Source organism: Aquila chrysaetos, chromosome 17, assembly GCF_900496995.4.
Source record: "Aquila chrysaetos chrysaetos chromosome 17, bAquChr1.4, whole genome shotgun sequence".
In the NCBI taxonomy this organism is placed as follows: domain Eukaryota; kingdom Metazoa; phylum Chordata; class Aves; order Accipitriformes; family Accipitridae; genus Aquila; species Aquila chrysaetos.
Window position 1 is genome coordinate 16,474,008 of NC_044020.1, and position 12,397 is coordinate 16,486,404.

The following is a 12,397-nucleotide window of genomic DNA, read 5'->3' on the forward strand; positions in this document are numbered from 1 at the left end:
ACACACTTCTCATGGTCACTCTGGAGCTTATTCCTGTAACATTTTTTCAAGCTGTCCTTAGAAAGCCAAGGAAATTGAAAGTTCTGATTATTAGCATAACTTCCAGTAGCTCTGAAATCCTTCACAATTTGTAGCTCCCTTTTTCTTCATAATTACTTCCAAAAACACTTTATTGTTTTTAAAAAGTTCTTTTCTAGACAAGGAGTGTGGTCATTGGAATGTTAAACACTGCCAACCGAAAGTTATTTCTTGTTGTAAGTACAAGGTAGTTATTGTAATCTTTCAGATTCAATCATATAATGTATCTGCTGAAAACCCCAATCTTCTGCTAGTGGAAATAGGAGAACAGTATTTCTCTGTATTTCTGTAGAAATAGGTTACTTTTAGCAATTGTCTGAGTTTGGTTTGAGCAATAATACTGACATTGACTCTACCATTGTTTAAAAACAACATGAAATGATGAACGATATCACAAATATTCCTGGCAAAACAATGTTAATTTGTTCTTTGCCATCACCTTTTTAGCCAACAGAATAATGCTGCTGGAGTTTGGACTGTAACATACTGACCCCTTTCAGGATTGTAAAGCATTCTGCCTTTTACCAAATTCCTTTGCTCTAATTCTTGATTTAAGACATGTTCAACAATCAGTGGTCTCATTTGTATACTGTATTCTTCTCACATTGGGTGAGTTCACTGTTATGAGCTGATGAGCCTCAGTGTTAAGCCTCACAGCTTACAGCCTTCTGGAAGGTCGCACCCTCAGATCGTGGATAAACAAGGCAGCAATTGAGAGTTAAACAAGAGTTTCTGTGTTTGCTTGTCAGTTCTGTGCACCTAGTGCCAAATGAAACATCGTTGTCTCTCCAGCATCTGCCCTGAACTCAGTTTGATCCTTGAAACTCAATTTGATCCTTTCCCCTCCCTCCTTTCCTCTTCTCCTGACAACACAGTTTTACCAGAAACTGGAAACCCATCTTACCTCTGAATATAAATTTCCTCTTTGGTTTTCTGCAGATGTCTTCAAATGTCAGCATGGTGTGGCATGCTGCCTGACATTTTTAATGTGCCTGTAAAGGAATGTATATTTAAAATTATTTTTAAGGGATTAAAGTTAGCCTAATGCAGTGAATGGACTTGATTTCAATTGATTGCAATATGCAATCTAACCCACTCATAGAAACCCATGAATAAGAGATGCACAGTGGATCTGACAATTACCAGCGAAGTGCCATTGCATATCTTCAGCAGCCTGATTGAGGGGGGTGCTGCTTGGGTCAGCTGCTGCCTTTACTTATTTATTAACAGAATCATTTGTTAGGTACCTGTCGTTGCCCAGGTCAAGCATATCCACTCCAAATCACAAATGCCAGCAGTTGCAAAACTGGACAATTCACAGTAACTCCTAATCTCAAACTGATCAGCCAATCCCTCTTTCTCAGGTGGCTGCAGAGATTCCAGCAAGAAATCTCCCAAACAGCTGAAACACCAGTGAAAGCTGGTGATTTCTGAAAAGGCATAGACAAAACTACAGTACTAAAGTTTTTTTCAGTGGCATTCAAGCAGTTTGTAAAGTTCCTGGTATATGTGTTTCAAAGGAACAGAAGGTGGATTTCCTCCTTGAATTTATGTTGTTTGAGGCATTCATACTGTTGTACAAACCCCACATGCCACCAGCTCAGGGGAGAGGAATGTCCTCTGTCCTGGGAGAGGCGCATAGGAGGACTGGTAGGGAAACTAGGCTGGAAGATGCACTTCAGGAGAGTACCTGATGTGTTCAGCCTCTGGGATCAGAATTAGACTGAAAGTAAACATGTATTTTAAAGCCTAGCAAAATCAGGGGAAAAAATATGATTATTGCCTGTATACTATCATATATATAGGTATTAAACTGAACGGTTATCACTGCTGTACACAAAAAAAAAATCAACTGTCCATTAATAAATGCTGCTAAAAATTAGAAAAGGTATGTCCCTGAAAGCAGTAATATTCTGGAAAAGTCTGTTAAGAGCTGCTGGGGGCATACTACCCAACTTGTTTTAAAATGGAGCCTGATAAATTCATGGATGGAAAATTTGGATATAAATGAAGCACCATGTTCGTTAACATCTGAGAATCCCATGAAAATAAATTTTGCTCATTATGCTGTAAGTTATTTTCAGGCCTATATGGAAATGAGAAGCAGAATGCCATCAAGAATGATAAAATTGTTCTGAAGTTTGAGGTGAATATTTGTTATTATATATACCAAGACTAAGATCTGGATAACTAGTCAGTAATAATGAGTGTATGTGCTCTTAAAAGGCTGTGGAGAAAGGCTGGTGTGTCCAAAAAGATCTAAGCACCAGCCCTCAGAATACCTGTCCCATAAGAAATGTCTACTTCCTAAAAATCAAGGCACCAACTATCACTAGTCACTCTTGAAGACATTAGCTAATATTTTCATCCATCTCTGTTTACACAAGCAGCCAACCAGTCTGTGCATGTTTTACCTGATACCATAATTTGACAGTTCTGTAGAAAGACTGTGAGCCAAATCTGAAATTCAAAGCCAGTTCAGCAGGTGGAAAGCAGAAAGACATTACTTTTCAATAATCCCGGATGCTTAATTCACTTTTCTCAGAAGTAGGTCAGACACCAATCTGTGTGATAAATGGATATTGTCATGTGGAAAAAAACACATTTTTCTGCCTGAAAACTGTGTGTCAGCAATATTGTGATTCACGATTAATGTTACTCTAGTTAATGACAGTTTCCTGTTTTCTTCTGATTAACCCGTGGTTTTGATGCCCTTCGTATAGGTCACTTCAGTTTTTCCATCTATAGACCATTAGGCACTAATTCTCTAAGCAGCTTGGGCTACCAGAGCTGTGAAATAACTAAGAAAGTTGTTGTCACCTTTGTGAAGGCAGAGTCACCTTTAGGCACAGGCAGAGATGGTAACGGCCCACGGAGCAAGAAGATCTCAGAAATGAATACCCATGACCTTACCAACTTCTTTGCCTATGGCTAAACTTAACTGTGGCTGTAGAGAAAAGAAAGTGTATGGGGATCTTGGAGAGTTCAAGGAGAAAGTTCCACCACTGATCCTTAGCATGAACTTTAAAAATGCTAGCAGAAAGGAGAATCAGATACCACAATGTGATAAACTGGGTCAGTGAACTAATCCATGCCAAAAATAAACTGCAAAATTAAAAAAGATAAGAGACATGGGTTTTTGATGTACCCTACTGCTCTATACATAGTTAGGAACCAGCTTTTGGGAGGCTGTGGGAAAGAGGGTTTCCTTTAGCCAGTTTGCCTTTGAAAGAAAGTGCAGAGAGCCGTAACCAGAGTTGTTCTACCTTGCTGTGAAGACATGCTCTGAGATGTCACCGCAATAGCAAAGAGGCCTTTTCAATCCGTTGTTGATAACATGACATAAGGTTGCTTAATGTTCTCTATTCTAACAGAGAGGACTGCATACAGAGAAAACAGAATATCGAGAGAGGGAGAAAGCAACATATATATCTGTTTTTATTTTATTTTAAATGTAATCATTTAAAATAACTTACAGGGAAAATCTGCAACAATGACAACAAAAGCCTCTGTTTAGGTTTAAAGTGTGTGATTAGCAATCTGAGTGTTAAAAGCATTTTAGAAGCTTAATGGACACATGGAAAGAACAACAACCCATTAAAATATTGAATTGTTTAAATAGTGGTATTCTGGTATCAGCTGTTCTGCATAGTGATGATGTCTGAATTAATACTAGTTTATAAGCAGAGGCCTGCTTTGTGTGAGTTAAAATGCACTGGTTTTAGCTGCAAAGTTAATATGCCTCATAGTAATATTGCAAATTCCCTAACTGCTTTGCTATAATATGGCCCAGTTACAGATTCTAAATCATGTCTCAGTGACTTAGGAAGTGTTTAAACTATGCATTAAATTAAATACATAGGAGTTAAAAAAGAAAAGTTCACCACAGATGCAACCTAATTAATCAGCACTGAATTGATTTTGTACTAATGCTTTGAAATGAGATTTGTTTTCTTGTTTTCCATTTGAGTGTTAATTTGTGTCATTTATTAAATAGTCTGTATGTATTTCTTTCTGGAGAATGTAATTAATAATTAAGATAATTAACTGAATCAATTCAGAGATACCTTTCCTTGTATTACATTAAGAAAAACATATACGTCTTCTTCCCTGAGTTTAGTATGCTTGATTGGTGTACGATAAATTCACACAGTATTTTGATTGAAATTTCAGTTTGCGGGGGGGCGAGCCAGGGAGCTATCTGCAGCTAGAATGTTCTTTTTGGTATGGTTGCAACTATGAAGCTACAGACTTTTGCCAGAACATCTGAGATCATGAAAATGAGGCTAATGCCATGAATGGATTTGATTTCAATTGATTGCGGTATGCAATCCAACCCGCTCACAGAAACCCATGAATAAGAATTTAATTTAAAATGACAGGTGAAGCATTTGCTCGGCTTTGAACAGGGGATGATGAAGGTGGTTAAGGGTATTGTCAGCCCCATAAGCTAGTTAGACATAGTCCAAAACTGGAAGGAAAAAAAAAAAAAAGCAACAAAACAAAAAAAAGAAGAAAACCCTGTCAATTTGGTAGAGGTTTGCTGCTATATGGCCTGAAACTAATCGGTGGTTGTTCTATAACATGAGAACCTATCCAGAATATCTCAGAGAGCTGTAGAAGTAAGCAGGGAAATAGAAAAAAAATTAGCATCACAAGTTAAATAGATCTTAACCAGCAAGTGAATTCAAGAGGGCAAGTGTTTTCTTATGAGTACTGCATCTTACTCTTCAAAGACCAGTGATTATCTTGTAGTGTTATGTCTCAAGTTAAGTTCACTTTGATGTTAACACATGTTTTCAGTACATATCTACATGTATATCTAGGGGGGTTTTTTGTCTATTTTGTCTTTTCTGATGAAGGATCTTAAAACTCTAGGAAATTAGAAGTGTGTTCTGGCTCCCCTTGCACAGGGATGAGATGGGGAGAGCTTGGGGGAGAAAATTTCTCTTTCTTTTTTTTTCATCTTAAGCAGCTTCACAGGGATAGAGCTTCTAAGAATTGGGTAGAGAATTTAGCAACACATCATGCACAGCTAAATCATGAATAGAATGCAAGAGCCTTGCGCAAACACATGTAAGTCCATGTAAGGTTAGTATAACCCAAAAGAAAGTGTTAGGGCAGTCTCCCCTACCTGTTGAAAAGAACACGTGTCGCTCTACCCTGGAATTCCTCAAAACACACGTGTAAATATCCTGTCCGTCTCTATCATCTGAAAGAAGGCTGATGTTATCCAGCTCATGAAGAACAACTACCCCAAGCTAAGCCATGAGACAGGCTATGGCAAGAGCACTCCTTTAAGCAGTGGAGCTCAGGGGCTGGATATGCTGTATTGCTGTAGATAGCAGTGACTGGAGTGTATGTGGGTACATGTTCATGTGAGGTAGGTTTTAGGATTTGGGGTTTTTTGGTTCTTGCATCCCTGAAACCAAGGATCAAGAAATGGAAACAAAACAGATGCATAAATAGTGCCTCTTCTGTTTGTTTGTTCTTCAGGAAAATCAAGGAAAGTTTGGAGTGCTTTCCTGTTAAACTTAATAACTTGATCCACACACTTGCACAGATGTCAGTGACAGGCTCTGCAAAACCTCCAGCTCCAGAGACGATCCCCCAAGAATGGATGATGCTGGATGCAGAGAAGTCAATTGCAAGAGCCACCATTTTGGGGTTCAGCAAAAAGTCTGACGCCGTATGTATTATGTTGTTTGCTTGCCCTCATTTGCCTTGATCTTTAACGACTCTTCTGTGAGCTTATATACTCTCCCTCCTCCTTTATAGAAGATGTATGTGTGCCACATTAAAAGGATCACAGGATGAACGCAGTGCCATAAGCAATGAGCTACCCGAGAGAAAGAACACCAGGCAGACAGCTATTAGCAGAGAGCCATTAAGGAGAACAGTTCATGCCCTATAGTGAAAAATAAATCAAGAGCTAATTAAAGCATCCAGAAGGAAAGCATGGCACAAAATTAGGAAGCCTAATAGAAATCGGAGGCTGTTATATGATGCTTTAATGGTGCATTATTAGTTTTCACACACTGCAGTGATCTTTCAGTGTTTGAGTTGTATGCTATCCAGGCAAGTTTCTCTTTCTGTGCAGCAAAGACTATAAATTACAAACTGAATTCTCTGGTACTTGGCACTACATGAAAGAAAAGTTTTTCTTTGTTAAAATCACCCTATATTTCCTCTTTTACATTTTTTTTTTTAATGTGCCTCTCTGATCATTTCTCTTTCTGCCTCTCCCTTTTCCCCAATACAGCTATATCTAGTCCAGGTGGTGCAAACCTGCAATGTGGTCACTTTTGTGGAAAAATCATTCGACCAGTTCTCAGAACTTCACTGCCATCTCCAGAAGCAATTTCCATCACATGTCCTCCCAGAGTAAGGCAGCATATTAGCGAATGTTATTCTGCTGTTAAATGGTTCTCTCTGTGCACAGATAAAAATGTGAGAAAATGTACGGCAGACATATTTTTAGAAACGCAAAAGCAATGCAACATGTTCTATCAAGCCTTCTATTCAGCCCCAGAAGAAACTGAATCATAGGGCATTGTGACAGTCTAGCTTTTATATATTTTATTGTTCCTTTTTTAATGGGAAAAGGGGGCAACAGCTTGGGCCTGACCCAGCTATTCCTGAAATCAAAGGGTAAGTGGTACTGACTTCATTAAAGGCATGATAGGGCCTTTGATAGTTTTTATTTTCTGCATGACGCTGATCAAAACTTTTAGCAAAATCCATATATTAAGGCAATGTAGGAATTTTCACACTGGGTCAGAACAGAAGCAAGCCCATCTCTGACACTGGCAGGTGTGATCAACCTTTTTACAAAAAGATGCACATACTCCCCAGCTGAGAAATCTAAAATAATCTTATGTACTATGCTGGCCCCCAAAACTGATACATTGTGCTTTGCATCATTCAGTTTAATATCTCTTGAAAAATATGCTATCATTATTGCAATAATTCTGAATATTACTTTTTATCCATGTGCATGTCTATTCCTGCTTTTCATATTCTGAATCTGATTTCTTCACAGTTTCCTGGGACAGTGAGTCCCATGGTTTATTTCTGTCTTATGTAAAACAGCTTTGCCTTATGTAGTGATTGTCCATGGCTTTGGTAAGACAAGTGGATTTACGTATTCTACAAATATTATATACATTGTACTGCATACACCATTGAGAACAAAGTAGTCCTCTCTTACACAGCCACGCTGACTCACCTGATACAAACTGCTCTTCAAGCTCAATCTACAATAAAACATAAAGCTGGCCAAAAAGGCAAACGGTTTACTTGAACCAAGCTGAGATTCAAGTGATATGCTTGAAAAACAGAAAGGTCTTTGAGGTTTGACCTGAAGTAAATAGCCATAAACAATGTGGTTTTGACTTAAAAAATAAAGTCCACAAATTTCAGATCCAAATTTGATATTCCCCCAAGCTTGTGAGAGGCATTCAGTTAAATGGGTTTAGGTTAGTTAATTCTAGAGAATCTTCCTCCTACCTGAGGGGATTTTAACTGACTGCAATTTGACTCATTATGACTGGCTCACATGAAGTGGTCTGCAGCAGTTGGTGAGAATCAGAATTTTACTAAACACTGAAAGTGCTTGAATCGTGGTTTTGATTTGGAGATATTTGCATGCTATTAAGTTGTAAAATAAAATACCTATTTATGATTTTTTCCTGTGGTAAGCAAAGCCCTTTGAAGGAAAATATATTTTTCTTAAGAAACGTATAGGCCTCAGAAACCCTGTAGTGAATTTCAAAAATAGTACTAGCCATTTTTCAGATAAATCTACTTTTAATAAAATCCCTTACAACATTTTCACTGCAAAAGAGAGTTCCAGAACTGACAGTGGGTTAATCAGGGTATACTGAGGCAGTGTCTAAGAGCTCCAGAGCTTTATTGTCATAATTCAGTCCCAGCAGTAACCTGTCACTGTATGATCTTTCCCCAAGACTGCGTTAAAGTAATTAATTTTATGATGTTTCTTTATATGTATGTTCTTTAATGTTAAAGTTTTGGTTTGTTTTCTAACAGAACTTCATCAGTTTGAGGCTTTTCATGTATTCTGGATTTTATTCTAATAATGAAAACCTAATTATTTCTTTATAGGAAGTTATCACTGAAACTGCCGTACCATATCAGACCATTAGTCTGCCTGTGTGTTACAAAGCTCCAGCGCTGGCTAGTGCCAGATGCTTCAAAGGAAGGAAATAGTCTTGTTCCATAATGTAACCACAAAATCAGTTTGAAAATGTATGATTTAAAAGTAAAATGTCTAATATCACTAGAATAATTGGAACTGCTAACAGAAAGGACTTGGTTACTGCTTTGTATTGATTCATGAAATTGTATATATTCATGTCTCATTAGGAGGAAATAATGCAATATGAGTCTGCTTCATACAAGTGCTAAATACTGGCTATATTGCAAGAAACTAATGGCAAAAGCTCAGAGTCCTCAGCATCTGAAATTTTGCTATTGACATGTAAACATTCAGCCCATATTTTTAGGTCAAAGCACAGCTGCCTCAAGCAAGCCCTTACACTCTAGTACATTGCCTCTTGTTTGGTTTCAGACAGAGTATTAATTGTGTTTAATTATTGTTTTTTAAAAGGCCAAAAATCTTTTCACCTAACGAAGCATTTAAGTGATGTAATTTATACACAGAATGTCCTTCAAGCTAATAAGTAGGAAATGGAATCTGCTATGCAGGTTGTTTGCACGTGGTGCAAGTTTATATTTTTCTGGTCTACTTAAGGTAGATACAAAGCTCAAAATCAGCTTGGGAAGTTAACTTTTTCTAACACAAGTGTGTTCACCAATGCAAAGTTAGTTTCAGCCATAGGCACAATTCAGCAAAAACATGAAGGCCTTTTAAAGAAGTGTTCAGTACTACCACAAGGTTCATATTGTTCTGCACTGCAGCAGTTATTGGTGCTATCAATCAGCAGTTTCTCTGTCCTCTGTTTGGCCACTGTGCTTAGGATGCATCTTCTGAGGGCCTACATTTTACGGCCAGAGTCCTCTCTTTGTGTTATACAGCCTAATTAATTTTAAGCTGCTTCCAAACAAATCCTCCATACCATCTCTTGAAAGAAGTCCTTTTTGTGCACTGGAGGAACCCAGAACATTCACAGGCTATCTATGTGTGCCAAATGACCTGGGCTCTATTTTTATCTGTGCAGCTCATATATGTCATGATCCTGGATCATATCACTTCCCCCGCCTCATTATGTGTCCTGCCACTGTAATTTGTGAGGCAAGAATCGCCTCTTACTGTTCATTTGTACAGCACCTTAACTGAGCCCTGATCTTTCAGTGCTATAGGCAAAAATAATCAAAAGGTCATACATACATACAATATGCTGCTATCATCCTGGCCCCTTGCTGGTTTAATTGCAGACTAATTTATACCAGTGCTGAGTTTTTCCTCACAGTATTACACAGTTGCCTCTCAAAAGGCTGGCCAAGTGTCTCTTTTCAGTGTATTGCACTGCTAGATGGCTCTTTAGTGATTTCTCTGAAGCCTTCAGATATCTCTTGAGATCTACTGGATAAACAAGGTGGTACCAGAAAAAAAATAGGTTTGTAAACAAGACATGGTTAACTATTTACAGTGGTGGTGTAACATGAAATACAACCAGATCAAAACTTCTACCTTTCTGTATCACATAGATTAGAGGATATAAAGCATAATATTAGTTATGAATCCCAATATTAGCCATCCATATCACAAAATCCATTACATGCAATTTAGCACAGATCGCTTTTCTAATGCTCCTTCAACCTGAGAGAGAAATAGTCCTTGTCAGGGCAAGGTTAATATAAATTGATTATGTGTATTGTTAAAAATCTAACCTTTTGACTGATCTAATGTGCGTTGTCTCTAAAACGCAAAGATAATTCAAGTAAGAAAAATGTGGGGTTTTGACATTTTCCATCACCAAAGCATTTGAAAATTGACATAAGGCCATTCTATGCATATGTGGTTTATTTACTAAAATAAAATGAAATTCATCTTAATAAAAATTCAGCAAGAACATTACTATTACTATTATTATTGTTATTGCTTTGGTTGGGATTGATTTTGTTATTGTGATGATCATTTTCTTTCGTACATTGCTTTTATTATACTGGTGTCTGAAATTACATATGGGATCAGGGACCTGCTCTGAAAAACTTATCTACACTCTAAATAGCTGAGGTAAAAAAGCAAGCAATGATATATTCATAAAATATCATGTTGTTGCTGTAAGGCTTTGATATTCAATATTCTATGGTAAGGGTTTGTATAGCATGAGCCCTGGGCTGAGATTTGTTGTGCTCTGCACAGGGCAAAAAATGGGGAGGGTAGTGTTTTCCTGGGATCATAAAGGGCCAATTTTTTTAGAGGTATTTAGATACCATAAAATGCAAATAAGTGCCTTTTAGGGTTTTGTTTGGTTGGTTGGTTCGTTGGTTGGTTTTTTAATTAATGATTTAGACAGAAAAAGGGGTACAGTATGAAACAGAATATCAGCAGATTATTAGAACCACCGGAGTCAGAAGGTAAACAGTCCTCTGGACACGGTACCCAACCCTTCTCCTACCTGCAAAACCTCTTAGAAAGTGGTAACTTTCTTCTGTTAAGTAGAGCTGGAAATATCTCCAGCAAATACAGTACAAGTACTTACAAATATTCTTCTTTTGCAGGTTTCCCCCCTCATGGCATTTACCTTTTACAGATCTTGAACATAAAAGAGTGAAGGATTTGAATCTCTATCTGAAGCAGCTATTAAGTGGATCCAGGAAACTGGCTAATGTGAGCACTTCCAGTATTTATTTTATTTGCATATGACTTTTAGTAGCATTGTACCAAAAGATTCAGGAAGCTTTCCATGGCCTCATTAAAAAAAAAAAAAAAAGACATAAATGACGCATTTTCTAATGGAGCCGTTTTGAGATGGAGCCATTGTAGCATTCATCAGAACTTACGACAAAGACAAGAATGACTGAAAAATAGTTTATTAGACCTGGCATGGCATTTTTCAAAAAAACTTTCCTTCCTTTGCTGCCATCCAAAAGTAGTGATTTACTGAATATTTGACAGTAAGGAGTAGGTTCTGAGGAATGTAATGTCTAAAAAAGAAGTAAGTTTTGAAATATTGAAAAGTGTGATTTTGACAGTTTTTAAATGAAAAGCTCCATTCTTTCAGCCCAGAAATACTCTTCATTTCAAAATTTAGTTAACGTGTAGAAGAAATTGTTTTGCAAACATAAGACCAAACCCAGAATGTTTCAAATTATCAGAATGATACATTGTGTCCATTGAAATTGGTGGTTTGCCTTTTTTTTTAATTCATTATTGTTTTCTGAGATTTGATGTTCTCCTGTTTCAAAATGGAAAGTTGAAACAGTAACAAACACTGACCCTTCATTGTCTGGCCCAAGACAAAGCCTTCTGCAGCTCAGCATCGTAAAAGCCAGGGCTAAGAGCAACTAACAGGCTCCATGCACCCTGGGAGAACGTTAAATCATTATTCTGTGTCACTTTGGAAATTGAATGGTCAATTACTGATAGTGACACCAGGGTCTGAGAGAAAGGAGCATCTTCCAGAGACCGGCCGTTGTCAAGAAAGCTGTAAGACAGGAAAAAACAGTGTTTTACATTAGATCCTAGGCTTACGTAGAGGCTAGTAAATTCAAGGGAGCCAAGGCACAAGCTCGTGCATTGACCCTGCTGTTTCACTCACTGTTGGCACGTTCTCTAGCAGAACTTGGGCCTCTGCCAGGTGACCCATGTCATGTCCCATGGCCTCAGGGCCATAGCACAAACTGGGGCCAGTTCAGTTTAATAGCGTAGACAGTCTAGGATGCCAAAAGAGGGTATGACAGGATGGTTTTTCTCCAAAATTTCAAACGTCTTGCAGGAGGAGAAAAATGTTTGCTGCCTAGCTATATATCTTTCCCAGCTGTGACTGTGTGATGGAGATTAAAGAGGAAATTGTCTATATGTAAAACAAACAGGAGTTTTCTTATTAATATGAACAAAAATTCTGTGCCCTGAGTTGAAATTGAGAAGATTTCCAAAGAGGACTGGTAACATCTGTGTCACAGAGTTACACTTAATTTGGTACAGACAGCTGACTTGGGTGTTTGGCTCCCTTGACTGACCTTGCCAGATAAACTGCACAAGTTGGGGTTAATTGTTGTGCAATTTCTGTCATTCACATTAGGGTCATGGGTTTGTTTTACATTAGTGCCTTTTGGTCACAGTTGAGGAAAAACTGATATAAGGCAGTGACCTAGAAATGAAGAGCTCTGT

General features: G+C 37.8%; 1 protein-coding gene across 1 annotated transcript in view; it reads left to right on the forward strand.

The window, feature by feature from the left end:
- Positions 1-12,397, forward strand: part of PIK3C2G (phosphatidylinositol-4-phosphate 3-kinase catalytic subunit type 2 gamma) — a 210,224-nt gene that overhangs the window by 160,779 nt on the left and 37,048 nt on the right. Inside the window, exons 27-29 of the mRNA XM_030041510.2 lie at positions 5,575-5,767; positions 6,341-6,462; positions 10,786-10,894. Coding sequence (XP_029897370.1) covers positions 5,575-5,767; positions 6,341-6,462; positions 10,786-10,894 — 424 coding nt within the window. The remainder of the gene's footprint in view (positions 1-5,574; positions 5,768-6,340; positions 6,463-10,785; positions 10,895-12,397) is intronic.